Source organism: Podarcis erhardii (assembly GCF_964252035.2).
Source record: "Podarcis erhardii genome assembly, chromosome: 7".
Classification (NCBI taxonomy): Eukaryota; Metazoa; Chordata; class Lepidosauria; order Squamata; family Lacertidae; genus Podarcis; species Podarcis erhardii.
The window spans coordinates 75,431,907-75,446,132 of record NC_138511.1 but is presented as its reverse complement, the minus strand read 5'-3'; the positions used below and the strand labels follow the sequence as shown (position 1 = coordinate 75,446,132).

Genomic DNA, 14,226 nt, shown 5'->3' with positions numbered 1-14,226 from the left:
CTTCCTCCTCTTTTCTGGAATTGATGACTTGGGACTTTGGGGACCTTTGGCAGAACCTTGGCACCAAGTCCTTCTAACTAGGATTGATCTGAGAAAGGATGAAGAGACCTCCCGAGACTTGAAGACCAATAAAATGGATTACCAACAGAACAGGCAGGGAGAGACTGAAATAGACTTAAAGGCCTCTGACGTGAGAAATCCGGGCTAGGGATCTTAGAAGAGGACAGTTATTTTGGAAGGGACAGATACCTGGGCAGGGAGGGAAGGGGAAAAGTAGAATTTAAAATTTTAGGATTTTTGGTTTTTTTTTTATAATGTTGATTCATATTTTAATAAAAAAAAGGGTAATTTTTTGTATAAGAATTTTGATTGATCTTAGAATAAGGATCTAATGTATATAAGCAAAAGATTATTGAATTGGGCCTAACAAAAAGAATCAAATTTAAACATGATAAGAATAGGATTGGGGAAGGAAATAAGAACTTGCTGAATTTAATATGGAAATTGGGATGTATGGGGGGGGGGAGTCAGGGAAAGAGGGTTATGAAAGCAAAGATATGAAACCATTTATATGTCTGTGTGTGTGTTGTTATAAAATGTGAAAATCCAATAAAAAAATTTTTTTAAAAAAAGAAAAGGGTTTGTGTTGCTTAACCTACCAGCAGTCTCTTGATTCCTTTATTAACAGCAAACATCATGTAATTTATGTCATCAAAGATGGCTCTGGGTCTATCTTGAATTGCAGTGCAGGGGAAATGATATTTTCAGCATTTCCCAGACATATAAACCCAGTCTGGTGTTTGTGGTGACGACTTGGAAAAATCTTACCTCTCTGAATCCTAAGAAGCAGGTTCTGCAACGGGAGTTATTCTGAAAGTTTGCCATCTTCCACTGCAGGCAGGCAAATGCACATACATACATACATTTGCACTCTATGTCTCTCCCACTGAAAAAAAGGCTATGGTACCCCACAAAACAAGTGGACATTCAGAAAACATGTGGATGTTTGCTATGAATTGGAGAAATTATTCTAATGCTGTATATGTCTATTCAGAACTAGTTCCTGTTTTTAGTTTGTTACTGTTTTTAGTTCGTTACCTTACTCCCGGGTAAGTAAGAGTAGGAAACTGACCAATTAGACTTCTCAATTGCACTGTAATCCTGTGCATGTTAAATGACTAAACACGATGGGGAACTGTAACCGTACTTAGATTCATGGTGCGTGGTTTTTTGAAAAGCTGCTAAAATTTTGCTGCTTCCTTTCTGCCATGGCCCCTGCAACCAACGTTGAGAGATATTTTCACCCACCTAAAAATTACGCTTTGGGTTTGTTTGTTTGTTTTATTTTCATACTACTACGGTACATGGTGCTTTACAAATTCTGGAAAGACGGTTCCTCTGCCCCAAGTGGCTTACAATCTAGCCACTGACCCAAGGGAGGAAGGCAAAGAAAATTCTCTGCATATTATGAATACTGTATGTATAATTGGTAAAATATTCAGCAAATGAGGCATGGGGATGACGGAGGAGTGGAGGAGAGAGACACCAAGGAATTACATACTCTTCCCACCCTGCTCTATTTTGTTCCAACTAAATGCCAGGTATTTTCTGCTTCTGATCAAATCTTCGTCTTTGTTCCCTGCTCCATGAGTGGGGAGCAAAAAGCATAAACTCTCACTTTGTCAAATAATAATTATTTTTTTTTAATACCCTGCCTTCCCCAGCCAAGACCGGGCTCAGGGCGGCTAACAACCAATAATAAAAACAAGTTGATTAAAATACAATTTAAAAGATTAAGGTACAACATTAAAACATTAGGATGCAGTCTCTTCATAGGAGGAGGAAGGAAAAAGAAAGAGGGGACGGAATCAAACTGATTCTAAGCCAAAGGCCAGGTAGAACAACTCTGTCGTACAGGCCCTGCGGAAAGAAATCAGATCCCGCAGGGCCCTGGTCTCATGAGACAGAGTGTTCCACCAGGCCGGAGCCAGTGTTGAGAAGGCCTGGCTCTGGTTGAGGCTAATCTAACTTCCTTAGGGCCCTGGACCTCTAGGGTGTTGCTATATGTGAACCTTAAGGTCCTCCATGGGGCATACCAGGAGAGGCGGTCCCATAGGTACTAGGGTCCTAGGCCATGAAGGGCTTTAAAGGTCAAAACCAGCACCTTAAATCTGACCCTGTACTCCACCGGGAGCCAATGCAGCTGGAAAAGCACTGGGTGAATATGCTCCCATGGCAGAATATGCTCCCCCGTGAGGAGCCTCGCTGCAGCATTCTGCACTCGCTGGACTTTCTGGGACAGATTCAAGGGCAGCCCCGCATAGAGCGAATTACAGTAGTCAAGCCTGGAGGTGACCATCGCATGCATCACTGTGGCCAGGTCGGGGTGGGAAAGGTAAGGGACCAACTGCTTGATGCGGCGAAGATGGAAAAATGTCGACTTGGCTGTTGTAACCTGCGCCTCCATGGAAAGGGAGGCGTCAAGGATTACACCCAAACTCTTAACGGAAGGCAATGGCACTAATTGGGCCCCCGCAAGAGTGAAACCTGCTTCAATGGACATACCTTTGGCAAACAGACTCTGGCCAGCCTGCAAACAGCAGCAGCAGAAAATGTCCTATTTTCAGAAGCACCAACCTTGTGCCAGCCTTGCTGTCCACTTAGCTCTTAAGCAAAGTCTTAAAGGAGCTGGCAATGTCCCCACTAGCACCTTGCTCCTTGTTTCCTTCCTGGTGTTGGCAGAGGGCAGGCCCAGGGGCTTGACGACGACAACAATACTAGGCCTTTCTAGCTGTTCAATTTCTCAGCTAGTTCACCCATCGGGCCCTGGATGTCGCAGACAAAACGGTACACGTAGCGCTGTCCGCTGGTCTTGTGAATGATGTTCTTGTGATAGTAGTAGCGCAAGCCGCGGCTGAGTTTCTCATAGGTCATGCGGGGTTTGTTCTTCCTCTTGCCCCAGCGCCTCGCCACCTGCCCATAGTTGAGAAAGAAGAATGGGATGGAAGGTAGCCCCCAAGCACTGTGTCAGCATAAAGATCACAAGAGCCAGAGACCTGTTGCATGTTGAGTTTGCAGCTGAACGTGTTGTGCTACAGCAGCCTTGAGCAACCTGAACCTTCTAGCTGATTTGGAATACAGTTCCATCAACTCTCCAACCAGCACATAGTCTGAAGTAGCTGGAAGGCACCCGGTTGGCAAAGGCCAGCTAGTGAGATGATGGCATCTACTTTCCATACAGCTGACAACAGCTGGAGACCCACAGATTGCTCCCCTGTGGTGTAGCGAGGTGGGGGCATAGCTGTTTTCTCCTGCTCAAGGGTAGGACTCGAACCAATAGCTTCAAGTTATAAGAAAGGAAATTTTGACTAGACATCAGGAAGAACTTTCTGACAGCAAGAGCTGTTTAGCCGTGAAATGGTCTCCCTCGGGAGGTGGGGGGCTCTCCTTCCTTGAAGGCTTGTAAGCAGAGTTTGGGGGGCTACCTGTCCTGAATGCTTTAGCTGAAATTCCTGCATTGCAAGGTGTTGGACTGGATGACCCTTGGGGTCCCTTCTATGAACCCTATCTCCCATTCCTGTACGATACACAGGTTTTCAAACTGATGTTGATTCTGTTCACACATTTTGATTCTTAAGCATACATCTAAAACCCCGATTTGCACCGCAAAGGTCTTTTCTCCATGCCCCTCTGGTTCCCTGTATTGATGGTTAGGGTTGGTGAGGTTGGCCCCCACCAAGGGGGTGTAAAAATCACACCACTCTGGCTCGGATCCTGCCAGCCCATCCACATGCTCTCCTTGCCAAGGGTTCAAGGGAGCCTTGGTACACCTCTGTTGATGGGAGGAGCTTTCCCCCTTGTGGGTTAAGTGCCACTCCTTCCACTCGCATACAAGCCTCACCTCATGGGGGTCACAGAGTTTGAACTCCCAGTCATTCCCCGTCCAACGGATGAAGGCCTGGCAGGAGCCATCTTGGAGCAGCTCCAATAGGAAACGCCACAGCTGGATGGGACCAGAAGCTGTCCAGGAAAGAGAAGCAAGGAGTTGTTGGTGGTATGAAGGGCTTCAACGGAGCCAGTGCTATAGCGTGGGTTGCCAGTGGCTTGCCTCGAGGCAAGGCAAGTATAGCGCCCCCTAATCTGTGATTACTGTCAGGGCTGGGTGGTGGTGATTTTGGTGGGGAAAGGTCTTCCCAGCAGGGAGAGGGAAGTTGGGGAGGGGACAGCAGTGGCAGCTTGCTTTATTTAGTTATTTATTTATTTAATGAAATTTTTACACCGCTTGATTGTTTTAAACCAGTAGCGGCCTGGTTGCTGTCTACTTGTGCCTGCTGGCGTCCCATTGTCGGACCCCGATTTACACAGTGTTTTTCTGGGAATCGTTGGAAGCAGTTTGCAAGATTAAATCAAAGTTACAAGCATAACAATAAAACGGCCATTAAAAGCTGTTGCTGGAATCACACATCAAGCTGAATAAATTGAGGGGAGCAGATTTAAATCTGCTGATTCTGCCCCCCCCCCCCAAGGTTTTAGAGTCATGCACAAAAAGCCTTCAGCAATGCAGCAACCTTTTGAAGACCTCTGCAAGCCAAAAGAGGAGGACCTTGACCATGGGTAGGCAAACTAAGGCCCAGGGGCCGGATCCGGCCCAATCGCCTTCTAAATCTGGCCCGCGGACGGTCCGGGAATCAGTGTGTTTTTACATGAGTAGAATGTGTCCTTTTATTTAAAATGCATCTGTGTTATTTGTGGGGCATAGGAATTCATTCATTTCCCCTCCCAAAATATAGTCCAGCCCCCCCCCCCAAGGTCTGAGGGACAGTGGACCGGCCCCCTGCTGAAAAAGTTTGCTGACCCCTGACCTTGATGAACTTTTCCAATAGTTTGAAAGCTATGGAACAGCCTCCAAAAAGGCCCTGTCTCTGGTTTCTAGTATTGATGGGAAGGGCAGAAATCTTTCCAGACTCTTACCTGTCCGTTCCCTATGGGACAAGTTGGTGACATTGGCCTCTGCCCAGTCCCTTGACTCCTTTTTCCTCTGGGTTCTGACCGGAGGGCCACACCGACATGAATCACATTCCAAGGGGATCGGTTGGCTGAAGACAGCTGGGCCAGATGTCTTTCTCCAATCATGGGATGTCACAACCCCCAATAAATCTTGTGCTAGAGGGGAAATTATGGAAGAAGAGGACTGTGAGGGTAGACTGGGAAGCATGTGGAAGATGCCTGATAAAGTCATGGAGGTTTGTGAAGGGCTCAACATGGGTTAGGGTTTCTGTGCATCTCATGGGTGTAGCCAAGGGGAAAAGGCAGGCAGGAAGCTGCCCCCTTAAATCATTAAAAATCAATACAAATCTGAGGTTCTGCACCCCTAACAAAAGCCTGCCTCCACCACCACCACAACAAAAATCCTGGCTACAGTCATTGTGACTCTACCTTTGGTCCTCCTCTGATTTAGGAATGGGCCATAGCATCTGCTTTGCATGTAGAAGGTCCCAAGTTTACATCTCCAGTTAAATTGATCAGGTAGCAGGTAATAGGGAAGGCATCTACCTGTGATTCTGTGGGAACACTTCCAAATCAGAGTAATATTGGGCTAGGTGAAGTGAACCACATTGAACTAGAGAAGCAGTGTGCTTGTATCCAGCTCGATTCAAAGCAGACACGTCAAAATGAATGGAAACTAAATCACATCCATTCATTTCAATGGGTTCTCTTCTGAGTAGGACTAGTCTTGGCTACAATAGCTACCGTGTGTTCTCCTTCCGCTATCAGAATACACTGGTACCTTGGGTTAAGTACTTAATTCGTTCCAGAGGTCCGTCCTTAACTTGAAACTGTTCTTAACCTGAAGCACCACTTTAGCTAATGGGGCCTCCCGCTGCTGCCGCGCCACCATCGTGTGATTTCTGTTCTCATCCTGAAGCAAAGTTAACCTGAAGCACTATTTCTGGGTTAGCAGAGTCTGTAACCTGAAGCGTACGTAACCCAAGGTACCACTGTATTACATATCAGTGGTTGCTGGGAATCAGAGAGGAGAGTGCTTTGTGCTCAGATCCTGCTTTCCGGCTTCCCATCAGCATCTGCTTCGCCATTGAGAAAACAGGATGGGCTACTGGCCGGATCCAGCAGGTCTTCTTTCATCCTTACATTGACGCAGACAGTGCAAACTGTTTAATGAGCCTGCAAGATTCTGCTTTCCGTCCTCCGGAATCCTCTGCTTCCACGCTTCTTTCAGAACATACAGACTAGAATTGCCTTGCAGGATCAGACCAAACATCATCCACCTAGTTCAGGATCCCACAATGGCCAGACAGATGGGTTTCTGAGATCCCCAGTGTCAGTGCATGAAACCAACAGCCTGGTATGCCTACCTGGCTCTTGCTGTTCCAGTTGACCTCCGAGCAGAGGCTGAGATGAGGGCCGTTGCTCTTCAGGGGAGCAGTGGCACAGAGGAGAAGACAAGGCCTGAGGCGCAGGGCTAACATACGGGGAGCCTTGCAGACTCGTGGGGCTGCTGTCCTGATAGGCAAGCCTAGAATCTGATGGCGATTGAAGGAGAAAGAAACATCAATAGGAGGGGCAACCACTTTCTGACCACTTTTCTTACCTCACACCAAGGAGCTCTGGCCCTCCAGGTGTGGCCTCCCATTACTGTTGGCCACTGGCCGGAGTGGATGGGAGTTGCAGGCCAATATCCTCTGGAGGATCCCCATTCCTGTTTTGCACCCACAGCCAGGATCTGGGACAATGTGAAGCAAACATCCCCATAGCATGCAGAGAAAAACTAACTCCATATACAGTGGTACCTCGGGTTAAGTACTTAATTTGTTCCGGAGATCCGTTCTTAACCTGAAACTGTTCTTAACCTGAGGTACCACTTTAGCTAATGGGGCCTCCTGCTGCCGCCGTGCAGCCACTGCACGATTTCTGTTCTCATCCTGAGGTAAAGTTCTTAACCCGAGGTACTACTTCCAGGTTAGGGGAGTTTGTAACCTGAGGTGTTTGTAACCTCAGGTACCACTGTACAACATACCTGGAAGCATAAAACAAGCTCCCTTGTTGTATGTACCAAGATTTCAGGACTCTGGAAATTTGCCAGGTTCCCTCTTTGTTTGCCCATCTGCCAGCAGATGCCAATGTCCTTTTTAAAAAATAATTTCAAGCCAGCTTTTGAACAGTAATTGCCATCTTACAATCTGCTGAACTCTCAAAGCCTTTGCCTCTTGTTGCCTAAATGTCTGGTCACTGTTGTAATCAATGGGTGACTCTTATGGCACCCTTATTGTTTTGTTGTGTGTGTGTGTGTGTGTGTGTGTGTGTGTGTGTTTATTACAGTAAGATGCTTTGATTATTTTGTAATGTATAGAAATGAAACATTTGCCCATCTGGTCTGAACCCAGAACCACAGAGGCAGAAATGACTCGAGGCAGAGATAGCTGATGTGGGGTCTGCCAGATATCCCTGGACCAACTCCCACCAATCCTAACCATTGGTCAATGTTTGCTGGTGCTGATAGGAGTTGTAGTCTGTAATCTGGAGGGCATCTGGCTCTCCCTGCTCTGATGTGTCCCAAACTTCCTAAAATTGCCTATAGAGCCATCTCTTTCCTCCTGCCTATAACCAGTGGTGGAGCTTCATGCTCCGGCACGGGGGGTGGGGGGTGGGGAGAGCAGGCAGGGGCATGGCTGGCACGCGTCCTGGGGGGTGGCACACCACCTGCAGGGGCATGGGGGCATGGCATGCAGCCTGTGGGGGTGTGGTGCCCTGCGCAGGTGGGGGGCAGCCACAATGGCACCCCACCGGGATCGCGCTGCTGGGGGCGGTGTGCTCCCCCCGCCCCCCTCTTCCTCCGCCAGTGCCTATAACTTACCTCTTTCATACAGTGCACTGTAATCCAAGCAGGTAGAGGAGACCTGTGTCAATTCCATTACCGTATTTGTGTACTCAGGGAGGCCTAGAAAAGAAATGGGATAAATATTAGACTTGTTAGTTGCTTGCTGCTGCCCAAAGGGTCTCCAAGCAACTTACAACATGCGGGCCCCATCCGCAATACACATTTGCAGCGGTATCATACCACTCTGAACAGACATGGCTTCCGACCAATAATTCTGGAAACTGTCATTTGGATGCTGAGAGTTGTTAGGCGACCCCTATTCCCTTCAAAGAGCTACAGTTTCCAGAGTTCTCTAGGAAGAAGGATGGGTTGTTAAACCACTCTGGAAATTGTACCTCTGTAAGAGGAACAGAGGGTCTTCTAAGAACTCTTAGCCTCTATAACAAACTACAGTTCCCAGGATTCTTTAGGGGAAGCCATGCCATTATTATTATTATTATTATTATTATTATTTGTACCCCACCCACCTGACTGGGTTGTCCCAGCCACTCTGGGTGACTTCCAACATATATTTTAAAATGTTTACATGGTATGATACTGCTTTAAATCTATAGTGCAGATGAGGCCTTGGGATCCATCAACATCTGGAAGGTCACAGATTCCCACGCCTTTCCAGTGTGGCTGATGCAAAGGTCGGGATACTTTAGTGATCACACCCAGGGATATCATTTACCTTTCAAGCCCGGCGTGTGATGGAACGGCATTTCCTTCTCAAACCCTTCAAGCTCAGCTAGGTAACTCCCACCGGTCCAACTTGGCGGCGGCTGATTTGCCTCATTTTCTGGCAAAAACCAGGAATCTACAGCGCTGAAGTCTTCTTCTTGGAAAACCTTCTTGTAATCTTCCATGAAAACTTGATGCAGGGGAGAAATAAAGAGAAAGAAGTAAGGGCATCAGACTTTCATTTGAAAACACTTTCTTCGCAGGGCAAGGACAAGGAGGTTGAGACCCTCCCGGTGTTCCCGGCCTACAATTCCTATCACCCCTCAGCCATTGGCTGTGCCAGAAGGGGCTGATGGGAGTTGGAGTCCAAAAACATCTGGAGGGCCGCAGGATAAACAGCAGTCGGGGCTGGATACGGCTGCATGAAATGGTACAAAAGTTAAAGCTGGCTTGAAAGAAATGGTGTCTACATTCATCCCAAGGCTACCCCTTAATGCCAGTGTACTGAAAGAAGCAAAGATCACCAGTGCCAAAGCAATGATTCTTCAACATCAATTTCATTGGACTGGCCATGTTGTGTGGATGCCTGATTATCGTCTTCCAAAGCAACTACTCTATTCCGAACTTAAAAATGGAAAGCGTAATGCTGGTGGTCAATAAAAGAGGTTCAAAGACTCACTCAAGGCAAATCTTAAAAAATGTAGTACAAACACCAACAACTGGGAAACACTGGCCTATGAGCCTTTACCAAAGGGGTCATGGGCTTTGAAGACGCTCGAACTCAGGACAAAAAGGAGAGAGAAATGCCCTAAGAGGAAGGCACGCTTGGCAAACCATCACCATGATCAACTCCTGCACAGAAACATATGTACCCACTGTGGAAGAATGTGTGGATCCAGAATTGGCCTCCACAGTCACTTACGGACTCACTGTTAAAACCATGTTTATGGAAGACAATCTTACTCGGCTACAAGTGATCGCCGAAGAAGAAGAAGAAGACCCCTAACCACACAGGCTTTGCAGATCATTTGCAAGCTTCTATGATGAGAGGCAACAAAAAGACAAAGGAAGCCAACCAGAGTTGCTGGAGCAACTCAGTCTGATGGGCAGGGTATAAATAATAAATTTTATTAATTTAATTTAATTTAATTTAATTTAATTTAATTTAATATTATTATTATTATTATTATTATTATTATTATTATTATTACCATCATCATCATCATCTGCAATATACTAGGCTTGTCTGTTCTGACTGGCAGTAGCTCTTTAGGATTTCAGCCAGAAGTCCTTCCCATCATTTGTGAATTCATCCTTTTGAACTGCAGGTGGCAGGGATTGAACCCATGACCTTCTGCAAGCAAAGCATATCACTGAGCTATACATCTCTCCCGAAAATTTCTTAAGATAAAGCCTCCTGCTTTCCCCCTGGCATTGGTGCCTAGAACTGGCAACTGTTTGCTCCACATGCAGTGGCTCTGAGTGATCACCCAGCCACATGGGAACAATGTGTGTACACAAGTGTGTATACCCTGTCACAGGAAGTGAAACCACTTTCAAACTACTCGCTACCACCTCAGAAAATAATAATCCCTGGCTCTGCTTTAACGTCTTGTCCTCTGAATGCTTCCATTTGCATTATACAAAGAAGCACCGTTTTAGGATTCTCGTTACCTTGTGCCCTGTGATTTCCTGAATGATGCCCAATACTGTGTTCCAAATACTGTACATTTAATCTCAGTGAATGTCTAGTAGTACATGTTAATAATGCCCACTTAAATTCTTCTACATCTCCATTTAGATTAACTTTATAATTTTGTCTAAATTTATAAGGGATAAGACGCCACTGATACATAGTTATGCAGACATTTTCTTTAAGGTTGAAACTTCCTACGAAAAATGTTAAAGAACCTGTTCCACTCTTCTTCTGCTAAAGACACACACACACACACTCTTGAAAACTGCTCAGAAGTCATTATGGCATGTAAGTGGTATATAAATTTATTATTATTATTACTTCTACTACCACTAATACCTACCCTAGGGAGCATTATGTGTAACTTTCAATGCTCAGTTTCAACCATTTTGATAATTCATGGCTTGATTGCCAGTGTTGCTTCACTTTTGCATCTTACATTTTTTTAAAAAATATGTTTGTGTTAGTTTTGCATTAAATTTTGCATTTAAAAAAATCTGCAGGGCTACTGCCGTTGACTTCGAGCATTTTCTTAAGTGATGCTGGAGAGACACAGAATGTGTCAGCATCAGCATCATCATCATTATTTATCTGTATGCCACTCTTCATTTGCAGAGCTCAGGGTGGTTCACAGCATGAAAACACAAGATAAAATCCCAAAACAAAGACAAACCAAACCAATAGCCCCACCCCTACCCACAAAATAAAAAAATTCCTTCCAGTAGCACCTTAAAGACCAACTAAGTTAGTTCTTGGTATGAGCTTTCGTGTGCATGCACACTTCTTCAGATAATTTTTTTATTTTGTTTTGACTATGGCAGACCAACACGGCTACCTATCTGTACCTACCCACAAAGACATTTTAAAAGGCTGTAGCATCATGAATTTGATTAATGCAAGATAGAAAGTGAATGGCTCTCTCTCTATATTTTAACCAATGCATACTTTACATCGGGGAAGGGAGGCTGCAGCCTCCCAGCTGTTTGCTGGACTCCAACTCCCATCAGCCCCAGCCAGGATGGCCAAAGGTCGGGGATGATGGGAGTTGCAGTACGACAACAACTGGAAGAGCAAGGGTTGCCCATGGGGAAGGGCAACAGCTCTGCAAAAAAGCATCGGCTTTGCATGGAGAAAGTGGCTAGTAGGTTGGGCTGGGAAGGTCCCTTGGCTGAAACCCTGCAGGGCTGTTACCAGTCAGTGTAGACAATACTGATCTAGGTGAAAGATGTTGCGTATTTAGGAGGTTAATTGTGCTGCAGAAAGCGTGCTGGTTCAGGAAACAATGAAACGCAAAAATATCTTTTGCTTGGCTTTAATTACAAAAACAAAAACTCCTCTTACATTAACTCTATAAGTATGACCCGTCCATCGACCTATTCACCAGGGGACTGAGAGAGGTAAACGCTGCTCTTTATATACTATACCCAATTTCTGACACAGCTTAATTAACACAACAGTACCTGCTATACTGCTTCACAGCTGTAAAACTAGATCATGATATTTACTCTGGCCTTTAATGAGATACACATCTTGTGAAACAATAATGAACCTTAATATTTAAACCATTCAACAGGCCAGTGGTCTGACTCAATATAAGGCAGTCGTCCTTTACTTTGACATGCCATAGGTGGGAACTGTAGGAATCCCTAAAATGAAAAAAGCTGTCCATTTATTCATTTGAGCCATTCTTTTAAAATAAAACACTATAAAGCAACACCCAGTAGCACAATCCTACACACAGGCACTGAGAAGGAAGTCCTACACTCGTTAGTATGGGGCTGCAGCCGACATGATTAAGGGCTGAGTGTGGAAGGAATAAAAGGGAGAATCTCTTACCCAACTGTTCCACCTCTGCTCCAGTCGGGACCATTTGCAAGGGGGGCTCCGTCCAGCATTGGCGCCAAGGATCCATGTCTGCAATCTATTTAGACCAATTTAGATCTGAATTGAGCAGAATTTTTTATTTTTTTAAGGAAAGAAATATTAAAACTAGGCAAAAGTAAGGCAGATATAATAATAAACAGTTGAAACAACAATAGCAAAAAAAAGGTTCATATTCTAACACTCGCAATCAGACTGCAGTATGATTTTTGCTTTCCTTCTTGTTTGTGAATATCTGGACTTGCCGTCATAGAATCACAGAATTTCAGAGTCATCTAGTACAACCTGCTGCTCTGTAGGAATCTTTTTTGCCTAATGTGGGGCTTGAACCCACAACCCTGAGATTAAGAGCCTCGTGTTTTAAGGTTAAAGCATGGCAGATGTGCTACACTGAGCCAAACCACTGATCCATCTTAGCCCACTAAGCGGCAGTGCCCCTCCCTGATCTGGTCAGCAGTGGGTTTCCCAGAGACACGAGGCCCTCTTAACTGCAAATGCCAATTACACTGAACCTGAAACCTGTGGTACGAATATGCATTGAGCTGCTGCCTCTCTTTCCCTGCTCACAGGCATCACCTCAGCATTAGTTAGGAATCTGCCTTGTACTGAGTCTGACTGTTGGTCCATTTAGCTCAGCATCCTCCAGGGATGCTGCTGGACTCCAACTCCCATGATCCGCAGCCAGTCAGGGGCAATGCAAGTGAGAGTCCAGCATCACCTGGAAGGTCAGAGATTCCTGGTCCAGCAGCAGCTCTCCAGGGTTTCAGCCAAGGACCTTCCCATCCCTTGCTGGAGATGCTGGGGATCGAACCCAGGACCTTCTGCACATAGAGCATGTGCTTTTTGCCACTGGGCTATGCAGGCTACTCACCTCTTTGCTGCGTTCTAGGATAGCTGACCCAGTACTGCCTGGTGGCCTCTTCCTTGGCTCTTCCTCTTCTTTTCCTTGGACAACGAAACTGGCAAAGGGAGGGTGTGCGTACCTACACAGACCTCTGAGTGGTGGGATCCTGCACCATGCCTTAGGGGGGGAAATGCTGCTGGGTGCTTTTCCTTGGCCAGGAAATTCAGAGGCTGCTACCGCTGCCCTTTCTCCCTCTCTCTATTAATATCCCCCTACCCTTCCAGTTCCTCTGCCCAGCCATTGGCTGGTTTAGCCGGTTTCATGACTTTTTTCTAAGTTTATGGGGAGGGGGAGATAGGCGTCTATGTCGTCACAGCCAGTGTGTGTGTGTGTGTGTTTGTGTCCACATATCACGACTCTGCAGCCCCAGATCAGAAGGCCAGGTGGTCGGATTTCAGAGCTGGGGGGAGGGAGGGGGGAATCGTGAGAGGAAGCAGGACTGGTGTGTTTATCTCTAGGGACCACGATGCAGCCAGCAGAATCTCCTTGTCAGGCTGTAGAAGTAGCCCTAATAAATCTCAAAACGAGACACCGCAGCTTCCTCTGAGGCCTGTCCTGGGCTGAGAACTATGAGGCTGAGCTCCTCTACCAATTTACCTGGAGGAAATAAGCTAAGGAGGACTTGTTCCTGAACGCCTAGGATTGTGCCATTAAGAAACAACTTTTCCCAGGCTCTGACCAGGCCATCTAAGGTCACCACCTCCAGAGTGCTACTATTTCGAGGGAGAGATTCAATCACATATTGATCATTTAGGTTTGCACAATGAAATAGCAGCGATAGGGCTGGCCCTGAGCATAAAAGCTGTCGTTTAAAACAGCCTTTGCAAATCCTCAGATATACAGTGGTACCTCTGGCTAAGTATTTAATTCGTTCTGGAGGTCTGTTCTTAACCTGAAACTGTTCTTAACCTGAAGCACCACTTTAGCTAATGGAGCCTCCTGCTGCCGCCACAGCACGATTTCTGTTCTCATCCTGAAGCACTATTTCTGGGTTAGCGGAGTCTGTAACCTGAAGCCTATGTAACCTGAAGCCTATGTAACCTGAAGCGTATGTAACCTGAGGTACCGCTGTATGATAATTCACATGTTGCAATCTACACACGCTCTGAGTGGAAATTTCAACAAAGAAGCATCTTATTTTTTCTTTTTGGGGGGAGTTCACAATCCGTGTGAAATGCGTTTATT

The 14,226-nt window shown here is 46.0% G+C and overlaps 1 protein-coding gene across 2 annotated transcripts; it reads right to left on the bottom strand.

Moving 5' to 3' along the window:
- Positions 1-2,542: 2,542 nt before the first annotated feature.
- On the bottom strand, positions 2,543-13,893 carry ETV2 (ETS variant transcription factor 2). 2 transcript variants are annotated; one of them, XM_081869398.1, is made up of 8 exons: positions 13,009-13,893; positions 12,093-12,197; positions 8,571-8,750; positions 7,874-7,957; positions 6,375-6,542; positions 4,972-5,163; positions 3,902-4,020; positions 2,543-2,973 (listed from the first exon to the last, which is right to left on the bottom strand). In XM_081869398.1, the coding sequence occupies exons 2-8, from the start codon at positions 12,166-12,168 to the stop codon at positions 2,788-2,790; spliced, it is 1,005 nt and encodes a 334-aa protein (XP_081725524.1). In that variant the 5' UTR covers positions 12,169-12,197; positions 13,009-13,893; the 3' UTR covers positions 2,543-2,787. The 2 variants fall into 2 exon arrangements, with proteins under 2 accessions (XP_081725524.1, XP_081725525.1); XM_081869399.1 differs by having other exon boundaries at positions 12,093-12,177.
- Between the last annotated feature and the right edge of the window lie 333 nt (positions 13,894-14,226).